At 56.1% G+C, this 15,275-nt stretch overlaps 1 protein-coding gene across 2 annotated transcripts; it reads right to left on the bottom strand.

Moving 5' to 3' along the window:
- Positions 1-3,695: 3,695 nt before the first annotated feature.
- CRYGN (crystallin gamma N) lies at positions 3,696-15,036 on the bottom strand. 2 transcript variants are annotated; one of them, XM_025380570.1, is made up of 4 exons: positions 14,763-15,036; positions 12,896-13,144; positions 11,076-11,221; positions 3,696-5,044 (listed from the first exon to the last, which is right to left on the bottom strand). In XM_025380570.1, exons 1-4 carry the CDS (start codon positions 14,781-14,783, stop codon positions 4,912-4,914), a joined length of 549 nt encoding a protein of 182 aa, XP_025236355.1. In that variant the 5' UTR covers positions 14,784-15,036; the 3' UTR covers positions 3,696-4,911. The 2 variants fall into 2 exon arrangements, with proteins under 2 accessions (XP_025236355.1, XP_025236356.1); XM_025380571.1 differs by lacking the exon at positions 11,076-11,221 and having other exon boundaries at positions 12,740-13,144.
- Between the last annotated feature and the right edge of the window lie 239 nt (positions 15,037-15,275).

Below are 15,275 nucleotides of genomic sequence, written 5' to 3' on the forward strand. Positions count from 1 at the left end.
GAAACAAATAGGCCAGGCGTGGCGGCTCACACCCGTAATCCCAGCACTTTGGGAAGCGGAGGCAGGCAGATCACTTGAGGTCAGGAGTTCGAGATCAGCCTGGCCAACATGGTGAAGCCCCATCGTACTAAAAATACAAAAATTAGCCACGGTCAGGATACCGTGGCCATTGAACATATGTCACAGGGCAGGCAGTGCCTCTAATTGGGAAAAAACAAACTATGACCTTAAATAGATGAACTATTTAATAGATTGGTTTTTAAAAATCTATTTTAGTATTTCCAAGTGCAAGCGCCTTTATTGCTCACCAGACAATGAAGCACACGGCTTAACACAGGAGGAACTACCTGCTGGAGGTTTTGGGGTTTTTGGTTATGATGTTATCAGTTAGGAATGTTTTCAGCTGCAAATAATAGAAAACCTAAGTGTGGTGAAACAAATAGGGGTTCACTTCTCTTACATGACAAGAAGGGTGGCTGTGGATGCTGATTTAGCAGCTCAGTGAGCTTGGAGCCAGCCTTTCCCTGATTCTCTTTGCTTTTCTCTCATGATTACAAGAAGGCTGCCTGAATTCCTGGCATCACATCTTTATTCAAGGCAGGAAGCCAGGGGAAAGGGGCTTTTTATCCAGAAAGCCAAAGCTTTTTCTGAAGTCCTTCTGTCAGCTTTCATCTCGGTGACCAGAGCTGTGTCCCATGGCCTGGAAGGCAGAGAAAAGAGCACTTGGCTTTTCCAGATGCTTTAGTGAAGGCAGGCAAGGGAGGGAGGAGGGAACTGGGATTGGAAGAGCTAATCCACAGCAAAGGCTGTGGCTCCTTAAATCTTCATTTGTTTACACCAGGCAGTGTAGTATTTTTCAAACTGGAGAACTGTGACCTACTAGGAGGTTGTGAAATCAGCTTCGTGGGTCTCTGACCAGCATTCTTTTAAAGTAAAATAAAATAGAAAACATTGATGCTCAACTAAAGAGTGAAAGTCAGGACTGTTTGTGACACAGCTGTGTTAGTTTTGTATCTAATGACCTACATGTGAGTCTCAGTCAAAAAGATAGGGAAGCCGTTGCCACAGGGGGGTGATGTGCAGAGGGAGTTGGGCGTGGGCTCGGGGGTCAGACGGCCTGGGGCACTTGGCCTCTTTGGCTATTTATGGCACACATTTGGGCAAGTTACAATCATCCTTTTAGGCCTATTTCTTCTATTGTAAAAGAGAGAAAATAATATACCCACCTTGTTATATGTAAAATACGGGCTAGCACACAGTTTAGGTCCCAGTAATTACCCGAGAAAATGCTGTTGGTATTGGTATCTACGGATAACCAATCGCTGCCAGACCCCGCTTTCATGACCCAATTAGGTTCACTTAAAAGTAGCAACACACTCACATGTAAACCAGAAACGTTAAAATCTCCTCCCCCACAAAAAGTTGACTTTGGCACAGTGCCATCCACCGAATCCTATGGGATGCTATTAGAGAAAATCCTAGGAAACCTATTAATTTCCCTGCAGGAGGGCTAACATTGAGGGTGCAGCTTGTGAGTGATCGGCATGGGGCCAGGAGACCCGTGGAAGAAACTTCTCTCTGGCCTGGGTCCCAGGAATTGCTGGGCTTCTTCCGGAAAACTCACTTCCTTTCATCTTTGGGACTGAGCAAATGATGGAGTTGATCCTGTTTCCCTGCTTGCTTTGGCCCTATTAGGAGTTCCTCTCTAGCAGAGAGCACAGGACTTGTGCCAGGGAGAATATTATGGATGCCTAGTTTTTTTCTACAACCTTTTTCTAAGTCCCCTCTGCCTCAACGATTTCCTCCTGTACTTTTTGTGTCTGCGTTTTTATCACAATGGGCTCCTCCCCTGGCCTTGGGCTCCCTTCCCCCAGGGGTAAAGCAGCACTTGAGCATCCCCTCTGTGTGCAGAGGTGACACCACCTCTGCCATTACCAGCCCCACGAAGGGACTTCCATCCAGCAGCCCCACTGGGTGGGAGCACCCATTTCTACTGCCCGCATGACTGTCTGTGCAGTTTAGGAATGCCGGGGCTGGGAGTTAGGCTGGGTACACTGTGCGGGGGACACGCCGCCCCGCTCCCTGTGCCTGGCATCTAGAACTGAACACTCTACCGCTATGGGAATGGAACCCAGGGCACGACCATCTCAGCCTGCGGAACGATCCAGCCCAGCTGGTGAGAACTCCCGCCCTGGTGTTGGGGGCCAGACAGGGTGCATGGAGAGGGTCCTTATAACCTGGTCAGTCCCCTAGCCAGAGCAGTCCTACACATCGCTGAGCCCTCTTCAGGTTGAGAATGCTCACCCTCAGCACAGCCCTACCCTCTGCCCCTGCCCCTGCCCCTTCCCCTACCCAGGGAGGGCCGTCCTGGGGGTCCCAGGACAGGCATGGACCAGGACTAGGGTTACCAGCACTGACCTGCCCAGCCTGCCCCCCAGCCCCAGCAAGGGGCTGCAGACCCACAGGCTGGCTCCAGGGCTGCCACCCCTCCATGCACAGCCCACGCCAGCTGGGCTCTACAGGATCCTTTTAAATTACGATTCCAAAGCGGGCTGGCCACAGGCAAGAAGCCAGGAGCCTGTTTACACAAATGCTCCCTGCTCAGGGAAGGCTGCCCAAATCACTCCTTCCTGCTGTCCCCAGACCCGGGCTACTAAGGTCTAGGGGTCCGGAAGGCAGGGTTAGTCCCAGGCAACCACAGTGACGCTCCAGGGGGCTCTGCTGAAGGACAAGGACCTCCTCCTCCTGCATCTCAGCCTCCCCAGCAGCCACAGCCAAGAGCCCTGCCAAGCTGATGAGACCCACTCCATCAACAAGCAGGTGACAGCTTCTTCAGGTAGGGGGTGGGGCATGGTCGCACAGGAGACCCGCAGGGTTCCCTGGGATCCAGGGAGGACCTTCATTCCCACATTGCCTCCCACAGTCCTGAGCACCTGAGCAACAAGGAGTTAATATTTTTTGATTATGGCAAAATACACATACAGTTTATCATGCTAACCATTTGAAGTGTGTGGTTGAGTGGCATTAAGTGCACACACACAGTTGTGCAGCCGTCAGCACCATCTGTCTGTCTCCAGAACTCTGTCATCTTCACAAACTGAAACTCTGGAGCTAAATCTTTAAATCTGTTTCATTTGACAAGCTTTTTGTTTGTTCGTCTTTTTTTTTTTTTTTTTTGACGTCCCTGGGTGGGTTCAAACTCATCCAACAGGCTTTGATTGAAGATCTGTTGTGGCTTCCTGGGGGGAACACAGGCAGGACAGACCTGCTCTGAAGGCACCCAGTGGCATGAAGAGGCAAGCCAAGAAGCTTCCAGCCAAGAAGGCGGTAGCCCGCTGGCCACCTCGGGGCACGGGAGGGAGGCCCAGGAAGAGGAAGGGGCCAACAGAGACTTCCTGGACCAGCCCTTGGTTGGTGGGAGGAACTTCTTGGCTCGGGGGATGGGGTGGCTGGGGGGATTCAAAGGGAATGTTTTTCCTGTGGTCAGACTGGACCTCATAAACAGTGCGCAGGGGGCCGGCAGGGCAGGGGGACCCAGGGCTGAGGACATGAGGGGATGGCTCTGTGAAAGTCCCAGCTTCCCAAACCACAGAGGGAGGCAGAAATATGTGAAGCATGTGTGGCTCTGAGGGCCTCTCACCCTCGGTCCATCGACCCCTGGACAGACTTCAGATAAATTACAAGCTGCCCACAAGCACTTTGGTGGGAATCTTGTTTTTCCTCTTTCAGACAAAAAGCAGATTTGCTGACAGATTAGGAAGCAGGGGGCTGGGGTGAGGAGGAGGTCACCCAGGAGCACAAAGCCCATTCGAGAAGCATTAAATCACCAGTTAATGAGGTGCTGCTATGCCTTGGTGCTGGGGAGGAGAGAAGGAGTTCAGGGGAAGCCTCTGGAACTCATGGGAAGGACTGCTAGGCCTGGTTTTTCCTGTGACTCCCAAGGACCTAGACTGAACCGGTGGGGCCTGTGGTTCTCATTTCATTCCCCAGGCATTAATTGCCTATGAGGGGGCGGAATGATTACCACTGCTGTATGTCTGAGGACACTGAGACACACAGCAGTGGCTTCTCCAATGTCATATCCTAGTGAGTGATGGAGTGGGAATCAGGTTGGAGTTTGGAGCCAAGTTACCCTCTCTCCTATGACGCCACTCCCCTGCCTGCTTCCCCACTCCGTCACCTGCTGGGTCACCTACCGCTAACCAGCCCTCATATGGCACCTGCTCACAGGTCACGCCTTTGGCTTTTACAAGGGTATACAGTTGGCACAACAGACATGATTGCACTCATTTCACAGAACAGGGTCTGAGGCCTGGAGAGGCTTTGGGTTTGCACCAAAATCATGACAAAAATATATCTAAATATGCAAATGTGTGGTGCCGTATAGAGGAGTGGTTAGGAACAAAAAGGATCAATCAGCCAGCCAGACCTGGGTTTTAGTCCTGACTGCTGTGTGACCCTGGGCAAGCTGCTTAACCCGTCTGTGTCTAGCTCTCCTCGTCTGTACAGTGGTGATAAGCGTATCATCATCTTGGCATTATTGTACGTGATAAGTAAAATTACACAGATTCCAGCTACTACAGAGCCTGGCATGAAGTCAGTGCTCCACAAATATCCATCAACATCATCACCATCATCAGCCGTGGGCTAACAGGTGTGAGATTGTGGAGGCCTGAGGGCAGCAGGGTGCCAAGGCCCAAGGAGTCTGTGGAGGGTTGGACAGCTGTTTCAGAAAAGACAGGGCCCTTGCCATGGGTGGCGAGGGCCTCCCGCTGGCAGATAGGCCACACAGAAGGCTCCACCTCCCTAACAAACTGGCAGAGAAATGAAAACTGAGGGCATGATTTTAAGCAAACACTCTCCCGGCTCAGAAACGGTGCAGGTGCATTTCCATGTCGATCGGTTCCAGGCTCAGAGCTTTGCAGTCAGGACAGGTGGCTGGGTTGTTGCTGGTTTTGTGGTGGCCTCTTCCAGTCCTTGATCTGATTGAAGAGAGCTGCTTACCTGGAAGTCCTCGGCTCCGAAGCTGCTAGGGCTCCATGCTCTGTGGTTTGCAGGTGAAAGGAGGAGGGGCCGGGGCATTAGGGGTACAGAGCAGGCCTTTGTGGACCCATCTACCACATGGCAGCAGGGAGCCCCTCCCCTTTCCTGGGCGGAGGGGATGGTTGCCTAGTGGTTTCATATCTTCATTTGGCCTCAGCTGTCATGGGACAGCCTACGGGGCTCCCACAGCGGTCATGGCCCCTCCGTCTTTGCCACGTTCTTGGTGGGGCATTGTCTTGGGTGAATTGGGTGACTCATCGTGACTCTTTTTCCATTGCTCTCTCAGTGAGGGATGGGGAGGGGTTGGAGGACACCCAGGAACGGGACAGCCATCCCCTGGCCCACCACACTCAGGCCACCACACTCTGCGGCAGAATCGGCCCCTGTTTTTCCTTTGGGAACCTGTGTTCCCTCCCTGAGCTCCCTGCCATGCATCCGTCACCCTCCGGGCCTGTCAGCGTGTCTCAGTTCAATTCCGATAGTAACCCAGGGCTCCCGGGCTTTCCCTGGGAGTCCTGAGCCGGGCGACCAGCCTAGAGGGGCTGATCCCCAGTCCAAACCCCTCCGCCTACTCAGAAAACCGGAGCAAGATGTGTGGTGAGGAGGACCCGGGAACTGAGAAGCCAGTCGGGAGCCAGCTGGTGGGGGGGCCTCTGGGATCTCTGTGGGGGATTAGAGGTTGGACCAGGAGCCAGGTCCCTGACCAGAACGCTGTGGGCACATGGGTGATCCAACCCATGCACCTGGCCCCCCCGATCCCTCATCCAGCCAGGCCTCGGTCCAGGCACAGGCCGTGTGAACATCTTTGGGGTCTCCATGTCCAGGAGCCCCGTGCTCGGGGACCTCGGGTCCAGAGCCCCTGCGTTCTCCTCAGAAGCCCAGAGCACTCCATCTGTTGCCTCCTTCTGGAGTGGGCTACGGTTTCCTCACAGGCAGCCTCCATTCAGGACTCTCCTGGGGGGCTGCTGGCAGCAGGGAGTTACCTGGGCCACCCCCAGGGACCAGAGTTCCCCCTCCAGGGTCCTTTCCTCTCTCCCCCGTGAGTTGGAAGCGTAGGCGTGGGTGGGGAGGCAGTAGGGGGATACTTTTGGGGACGTGGACCCTCTTATGCTCAGGAATCCCGCTGCCTGGGCTGAGTATCTCCTTCCAGGACAGGCTTCTCCCTCCCTTCTGTCCCCCAGGGGTGGGGTGTCCCCTCGAGATTCAAGCCCACCCCAACAGGAGGACCCAGTGTTCTGGAGAGGGCCCAGGCCTGGAGGAATTCTGCAGGCGGGCGCTTGTGGCTGCACGAGGTGAAGACCCGAGCCAAGGCCGCTGGTTCTGGGTCTGCCGGCCCCACTGCTCCAGGGGCTATAGCTGCAGCAGACACGCCCCATTTCCCTTTCTCCCTGAAAGCCCCTCCATTCCCACAGAGCCCACCTGTTCAAGCTAAACCCCTACCCCGACACTCACCACCACTAATTTTTTTCTCTTTCGCAGGAGAGAGGTCTGCCCTGGGTGCAAACCAACCTTCCAGAGGGAACATTCTTCCCCTCGAAACTCCGAGGCCAAGATTAGCCATGAGGATGAAACCCAGAGATCAGACACAGAGACCCGGGGTCAGGCCTTTGGCCACGTGGCCTGGCAGCCTCACCTTGCTGAGTCACAGAGAGGCAGAGCCCCAAGCGAGCCTGGGGAGCCCTGCACCAGCCTGGGTTCCGGCCCTTCCCTCCCCCCATCGCTTCTCATCACCTCTCCCTACTACTCTCCCCTCTCTGGCCCAGGGGGTCCCTGAGAGTCTGGGAAAGCGCCCTGGATCGTCTGGCTCCTCCCAGGGCTGGGACGCCCATTGCCAAGAGAGCACTCAGAAGCCGCCTGTTGGCTTTGAGGACTTTTATTGCCCAAGGTCCCGAGGTCTGGGTGGGACCGCAAGGGGCTGCCCCTGTCCCCAGAGCTGTGCCTGGCCATCCTGGTGGGAGGGCTCGGCTAGAAGAAGTTGACCACCCTGCGGAGCGACTGCACCCGCGCGCTGTGGGCCTCCCAGTCGGAGAAGCTGCGGAAGTCGCCCCTCTCCACCACATACATGCGGCCGCGGTAGTTGGGCTCCTCGTACAGGACCCACCTGGAGGCCAGGGGAGTGGGAATCAGGGGCTGCCGGGAAGCCCCCCTGGACTCCAGACAGAAGAGCTTGCACAGCCTGGCCACCCAGCAACCCCTCCCGGCCGAGCGGCCCCTTCACTCTGGGCTACACGAAGGCACCCACGGTGCCCACCTTGGCTTTTATTTCCTTCCTCAGTGCCGTGTGGGGTCCGTGCAGGGGTGTGACACGTGTGGGGACAGGCCTAGTAACGTCCACATTTTAAAACTGACCAGTCCTGGCCGGGTGTGGTGGCTCATGCCTGTAATCCCAGAACTTTGGGAGGCCGAGGCAGGCAGATTTCTTGTGGTCAGGAGTTCGAGAGCAGCCTGGCCAATGTGGTGAAACCCTGTGTCTACTAAAAATACAAAAATTAGCTGGGCGTGGTGGTGCATGCCTATAATCCCAGCTACTCAGGAGACTGAGGCAAGAGAATTGCTTGAACCAGGGAGGCGGAGGTTGCAGTGAGCCGAGATCGCGCCACTGCATTTCAACCGTCCTTGGCAAGGATGCACTCCCGCCATCACTGCACACCCACGCACTTCTGTTCCCTGATAAGGACCACCTTGCACAGACAGTGCCCCCAGCACCTGATGGGGGGCCTGGCACAGAGGGCACCATTCATTCAGTGAATGCCAGTGGGTTCCCACATGTGTGCCCAACACCGTGTCAGGTACCAGAGGTGCCATGGTCACATGACATGGTTCCTGCCCCCTCCTGCCCTCATGGGGCCTCCCCTGCAGAGGAAATGGGCTGTGGGGGTACAGTTGCACAGAGGAGCCTGCAGGGCACAGAGGAGGGTCAGGGAGTCCCAAGTGGGGCCCCTTCCTCTCCTCCTCCCCTTCTGCACACCTCCGGGGCAGCCACCAACAATCCAGAGAGCAGAAACAGTCAGGACAAGTCTTTACAGAGCCTGGAGGACCTGGGGCTGGTGGGGGCAGGAGAGAACACAGCCCTTCGTCACCCAGGAAGCTGTGGGCCCGGCCCAGAAAAGCAGGAAGGTGCGGTGGGGAGGGAATGGGGGACCAGGAGGAAGGGACTGGAGGTCCAGGGGAGTGGCCTCTGCCTGGGAAGGGGCATGTGATACAAGGAAGACGCCTCAGGACAGCTCGGAGCAGGGGCTGGCCCGACCCTGTCCTTCCCTCACCATCTCTGAGACGAGCGAGGCTTGTCACACTTGGTGCCTGGCACAGTCTGCTGCCTCGAGGGTTGGCGCCAGGAAGGAACAGAGAGAGGCAGAGGGTGTGAGCCAGCCTGGAGCACCTGCTGGGGGACTCAGGGCAGGCTTGGTCCAGCCTGGACCCCACCCTCATGGCCCCCCGCATCCATGCTCCTTCACACCTAGAGCTTTCTGACCCCACACCTATGCCATAGCTGGGGCCTCAGAGGCACCTCAGGGAGTCAGCTGGTCCTTTCCTACCCTGTGGTGGGCAAGAAATACCCTAAGCCATGTCCTGGGCCACATGAGGGTGCTCACATGGACACCCCCAAAAGGAGGGGGCAGGGAACCGCCCATCCTCCTGTCCCCTGTCCTGGCTGTGGCTACTGGGAGGAGGCAGAAAGGGGAAGGGGCAGGGGCCTGTCCTGCCCACATGAGCACCGTGCCCTTCCCCAGGTGGGGGTGGTTGGGGGCAGAACGCCAGCACATTTTCCTCCGAAAGCCCACCAGGACATGGATCTGAGGGGACGGGTCATGCCTGGGCTGATGTGGGACCCAGAGAGAAGGAGTCTTGGCAGTGGGAGGTGGTGGAGGGGCCCTGCCTCGCCCGCTCTCCAGACCCCAGGAAAGGCCTCCTAGCAGTGTCCCCTCCGGATCCAGGGGACCCGGGGGCGTTACCTCCTTGACAAGGGCTTACATTTGTGTAAGAGTTAGAGTCTTAGGCGGCAAAGGCTGAGCACCTGGGCCCCCACCTGGGGGACTGACGGCTGGCTCCTCGCAGGGACGGTGGGGATTGAAGGAGACAGACTGTGTGCCCCTCAGTCAGAGAAATGTTCATCTCCACCTTCTCCACCTTCCTTCTCAACAAGCCCCTGAGTGCCTGAGTGGTGGGGTGGGTGGGGGGATTGTGTCTCTGGCCTCAGGACATCCTCCATGCAAAGGTGTGACTTGGGCCTTACAAGACACAATTTAGCCAGCAAGTTTTCCAGGGCAAATTCTTGTTTTGGAATGCCACCCCTGGGCTCCAGGTGCCACCAATTTAGGGCAAAATGCAATTTTGTAAAATGGAATCCTGGAGCTAGCTAGAGTGACAGAAACAGCAGATTTCTGCCACTATCAGGCCACCAGGGAAAGGTGGGATGTACACAGTCCCTCCTATCCCTGGGAACTGGTTCCAGGACTTCCCTTGGATGTCAAAATCCAAGGATGCTCAAGTTCCAGATATAAAATGGCATTGTATTTGCATATAACCCACGCATATCCTCCCATATATAGTAAGTCCTCGCTTAACCCCATCAGTAGGTATTTGGGAACCGTGGCTTTCAGCACGCGATATATAACAAAGCCATTTCTCCCCTCATCAATCTTATAATGAACCCACATTGAACAAGACAACATATTCGAGGACCTGCCATACATCATTTCACTTAAAGTCACAGTCTCCAAGAACCTATCCCCAATGTTAAGTGAGGACTTACTGGACTTGAAATCATCTCCAGATTACTTATGATACCGAATCCAACGTAAATGCTACGTAAATAGCTGTACGGTATCTTTCAGGGAATAATGTACATATTCAGCATAGGCACAATTGTGGGGGGATAGTTTCACTGTGCGGTTGGAGCCCACGGACATGGGGTGCCACCTGTGCCCAGCTCTGCCTTGGCTCAGTCTCTGTCTCCCTGCAGTCCCTCTGCCCCCTGCATCCTCTCCAGAGCTCCCTGGCCTTGAACCTCTGGAGTATAGAAGGCAAATTGTTCTTCAATTGCTTTGATAGGAGCCAGAACCATGCACAGCCAGCTGGAACCTGTGTGAGGGGCTCTTGGCCTGAGGGGAGGAAACTGAGGCCTGGGAAAGCGGCCAGCTGTGGAACAGGGACAGACACAGGCTTGGCTGTAGTCTCAGCTGTGCCACTCCCATGGGACGGCTGGGCCGTCAGCCTTCTGAGTCTCAGTTTGCCCTTTGTAGAACGGGGGCAATAATATCTACCTGACGCAGAGGTGTGGGCTGGACAATGAAAATAGATGGCCAACTTGAAGGTGCTCAGAGGGTAGTTGCAAAAGGGGAGTATGCGGGAGGGCAGGAGGGGGCACGAAGGCTGCCCTTGGTTGACCAGGAGGAAACCCAAGTGTGGGGCAGACAAACCCATCTGGGCCTGGGCAAAATCCCCCCAGCTACTCTCTGTCCAGAAGTGAGCCACCCTGAAGTCCGTCTTCCCCCAGAGGCCAGGGTGCTGGGGGTTTGCAGAGAGGCCCGGTTCAGGGGTCAGCTTTGCTGGGTAGGCGTTGGGCAGGGTGGGCTGGTCCACCCTTCTCCGAGCAGGTGAGCCCACTATGGCTTTCCAGCCCATAAGGCCCTGGGGGATCCCTTGGTAAGCAGGTGTCCCCGGCTCAAGAAAACCAAAGGCGGTCTCTTGCATCAGATCAATCGCAGAGAACTGTGCAGCTTTCAAGGCCCTCTCCTACCTCTGTTCCTGAACCGATGCCCTACAGGGAAGGTCTCAGGATGCCTCTGGGGCCCAGGGTCCCTCTCTGAGGCCCTTCTGGGCCATAGGGGAAGCTCCCTGCTGCTTGACTGGGGCAGGTGAGGCAGCTGAGGAAAAGAGAGGGCCTGTGGGGCCAGGGACACGCTGCCCCCTGCTGCAGGTCTCATTCCCACCCTACCCACCAGCCCTGCATGGCGGGCAGCCTCCCACGCCTGGTGCTGAAGGGCCTAGCTGGGCCTCGGGGTGCGGCCACGTGGCTGGCCTGTACTCACGCTCCGTCCCCGTACACCTTGATGGCGTTGATGCAGTTCTTGGCCCAGCCCCCACTCTGCAGGAAGGGGCAGTCCTCCAGGAACTCCAGGCACTGGCCCGTGAAGTTGCAACCCTCGAAGATTTCTAGGCGGAAATGTTCCCCGTGCTCCAAGACCAAGCGAAAAAGAAGGAAAGAAGGAGCCTGCTGTGAATTCCCCTCTCCCAGAAACAGAAGCCCCGGGCAGGAAGGAATTAGGAGGCACCCAGGGCACTGGGCACCCCCACCCCACATACTTCAACCCCGCACTTCTGTTTGTTCTTCCACATGAGATGTGGTTGGAAGAAAGGGTTCTATTACTCTAAAACTGTTTCAAGCCACTGAGCTGGTCTAAGCACCTCTTTCTACAACTAGAAAATCTGAGGTCCAAAGACAGCCAAACTGACCAGAAGCCAGCGCTCAGGCTCAGACCAGGGCTGGGGTCTCGGGGCTCCCTCTGGGTGCTCAGCCTGGGGGACTTCTGCCCTGGTCACACCAACACACTCCCGTTTCTGACTTCACTCCGGGGCCGCAGCCCACAGGCAAGCCTTCAAATGATAACGTTTTAAAACTGTAATAGAACCTTTTAGTAAAACATAAAGCCAAAAATCTAAAACAAATACCAGATTTCATGTGCTGAAACTCCTGCTGGCCTTGACATCATCGTCCCCTAGGCTCAGCACGTCTCCCTATATGATTCCCGCATTTCCAAAAGACAGAGGAAGGCCAGCCCCTGCCTGGCTCAGAAGCCGGCAGGGCCTGGTCTGCGTCACAGCTGGCCCCAGGATAGCTCTTAGGAGAACAGCAGTTCTCAAGATACCAAGGATATTTTTCATATAAATAGCATTATGCAGGGTCCAGGGCCAACCATTTAAATTTCTTTTTTGCCAATTGTACCACAACCTGGAAGAAATACTAAGAAAGCATTCTTACAATTTGAGATGCCAAAGCCCAGCTGATTTTGCAACTGATACAGAAAAGAGAGGGGGCCCCACACAGAGGCCCCTTCCCTGGGGTTCCTCAGACGTTCACCAGAACCGCCCGGCTCAGGCATCAGGGGAGGGTCCTCGGCAGACATAAGCCCAGACTCTCTGTGATGAGACATGCATACCCCCAGGCTCAGGAATCCGCCACTTCCCACCTGAAGCTCCCAGAGCTCACAGCAGGTCAGCGAGTACTCATGACCTGGGGGAACGGCCTTGCTTAAATCCCACCCTAGGAGCAGCTGGACAGAAACAGTCCTTCGCCATGGGGGAGCCATGCCCCTCGTCTGCCCTCCCTGCATACACCTCTTGGGTGGCAGCTACCTGTGTAATTCCAAGGGACCTGCCCCCCAATTTTCCCCTGACTGGCGGGTGATTCTTCAGCTTCCTCCATCAGCCACTCCAAGACCTCAGCATGGAAGGCTCCAGAATGTGCTACAAGACCACCGCACCAGTGGCCACACTAGGCCCAAATCAGCCTCCCATTGGCTGAGTGTCCCTTATCTGGCTGGAAATCTAAATTTGGACGATTTCAACAGCATTTTAAATGGACAATGCAGCTAGATTTTTGGATCCAAAACTTAAAATGGTTTCCTGATACCTGTATGAAAACTCAGGGCCACTCCCGCTCGGTTCCCAGCAACTCGGCCCCCCACCTACTCACCTCATGCCACAGGTGGCTCTGGGTATAGCTTCCTCAGTCTTACAGACTTTAAAGCTGGGAGGCCCACGCTCCCCAATTCCTTGCCACTGTCTGCCAGGGCTGACCCTCGGTCTCTCCGGCAGGAAGACTCAACCCTCGGTGGACAGGCCCACTCACCATTCCTACAGGCCGACAGGAGCCCATGTGGTCACTGTGGCTGTTCCAGCGGAAGAAGTCGGGGTAGTCGCCGTGCTCCAAGATGAACTGCTGGCCCCGGAAGTCAGGGTGATCGAAGCAGACCCAGGCTCCGCTCTCCACGCGGATGGAGTTCACTCGGTTCATAAAGCCCCGGTCCTGGAAGTTGTCACAGTCCCCAAAGACCTCCAGCTTCCTCCCCGTGAAGTGCTTGCCCTCATAGAGAGTGATCTAGAAAGGGCAGGTTACAGAGCTGAGGGTCAGGGGCTTCTCTCCTTCAGGGTTGGAGGCTGGCGTCTGGGTCCCAGCACCCTCGACGGAACCCCTACTCCCAGGCCCGCCAAAGCCCACTCCTGCTGCACACAGTAACATTATTTGCCAATTGGGCAAAAGCATGAATAGCTGGCAGACTGATGCCATACACAGCTCCTGTTCCTTCCTACCCTTAGGAGCTCACAGTGGAGCAGACAAATTTCAACAGCAGTCTGGGGACAGGGGCTTCCCCTTTGTCTAGGTGCCCATTTCAAAATGGGCTCTTGTCAACTTCCACTGCATTTTTTAACTCATTTTTAAATTCTTAAAACATAAAGCCGATAATAACATTAAAGGAGGTGTTTTCAAAAGAAGAACCTGCACCCACAACCCTCTCGTGGTAACCCAACATATATTTTGCAGAAAGGTTCCTGGGATTGGGCCTCCTTCACTGGAGAGGCTGAATCGGCTGAAGCGCGTCAGGGCCTGGCTCAGGATTAATGTTCTCAAAAGAGGGCTTATAAGTGCCACCCTGTCTCTCTGTGTTTTGTAGGCCACTCCTTTGGGTAGCAGGCACGTATGAGATCTGGAGCTCCATCACCCTGGTGGGAGTTCAGACACCATGTCCTGTAGCTACGTGGCACCTTGTCCCGAAACAAAACAAAGGGAAGCAATAACAACCCCCCAAACTCCTTTCCTGCTGTGGAACCTAAAACCCCAACCATTCCCTAACGCTTTGGGTTTCAAGAACTGCGGCCCTACAACAGGCCTGTCAGAGCGCGGTGATGCTCCCCATCACTATGGCCGTTTGCGCCTCACCAGTGTCTCCAGTTCGCTCAAAAAAACGTGAGAGATGCCCTTCCAGGCCCCTTGGAGTCAGGCGTGGCCACATGCTTTCACCAGAAAGGAGGCGGACACCCTGGTGTTCTGCACCCCAGAGTTACTGGGGCCTTTGTTACTGAAGCATCACCTGGCCCATGCGGACTGATACAGCAACACAGTCACCCCCAGACACTCTGGAATGTGGCCCTGGAGACCAGAGGCTTCATGGGAGTGGCTAGGCTAGGGGCACTGGAGAGAGGGCGGGAGAGCCACGTCTCCCATCCTTCCTGCACCAGGCAGGGCTGGTAGAGGGCCCCTGAGGCTTTTGGGGAGACCTGGGCACCAAAGGGATTCGGGGCTCCCTAAAATCTCAACATTTTCCAGAGAACCAGCCCTGAGTGTCCCTGAAGAGACGCTGAGGAAGGACAAGCCACACAGACCAGCCTTGGGCAAAGAAGCTGCAGCAGTGGGGCCGAGGGCTGTGGGACAAGCCAAGCCTCCCCCACGCCGAGGAAGCCCCAGGGAGTCTGACCACCCTCCCTGCTCCTGACTGCGAGGCCAGGGGTTGGAACCCCGGAAGGAAGGAGTGGAGATGGAGACCTTCCTATCCACCCACACTAGAGAGGCCCCAGGCCGACCCCGTTTTATTAAGAAATTAAACCAGCTTCCCTTGGGTTTGTCATCCAGCAACAGTGTGCACCCTCCTGAATCCCCTCGCACAGGGGGCGAAGGTGGGGCCCTGCCCGGTTTCCTTGGGGTTAAGGGACTCACTCACCTTTCCTGAGCGCTGCGCCATGGTGCGCCCCGCCCCATCCGCGGGTCCCGGTTTATACCCGGCAGCTCGCTGCTGGCTCAGCGCCGCCCGGGACAAAAGATTTGCTGGGCCGGCCCCGGCGCGTTAGTGCTGTCGGGCGTGCTAAGCCCGAGGGGCCACCAGGCTGCTGAGACCCGCCGCGGCCACCCTGTGCCACCGCGAATGCAGCCCGCCCTGCCCGGGGTCTCCGTGTGCTCTCCACGTTTAGCTCCCAGGCCTCCTTCCTCCCTGAGCCCTCCCGCCCAGCCCGCGGCTGCCCCTGTCCTGCCTTGGAGTGGTGAAGGGAGGAGTGGGGGTGTCTCTCCAGCCCTTTCTTCCCCGGCGCTGCCCCTCAGCCCTCAGGCCCATCTCCCTCCCTCCCAAGACCTGTTCCGAGCTTCCCAGTCCACTCCCCTTTCTCACCTGGCTGCACGCAGTCTCACCTTGGTGCCAACTTGTCTCCGGGAGGATGCAACCCAAGCTTCCCGGACAGAC

This window comes from Theropithecus gelada, chromosome 3 (assembly GCF_003255815.1).
Source record: "Theropithecus gelada isolate Dixy chromosome 3, Tgel_1.0, whole genome shotgun sequence".
NCBI classification, from domain to species: Eukaryota; Metazoa; Chordata; class Mammalia; order Primates; family Cercopithecidae; genus Theropithecus; species Theropithecus gelada.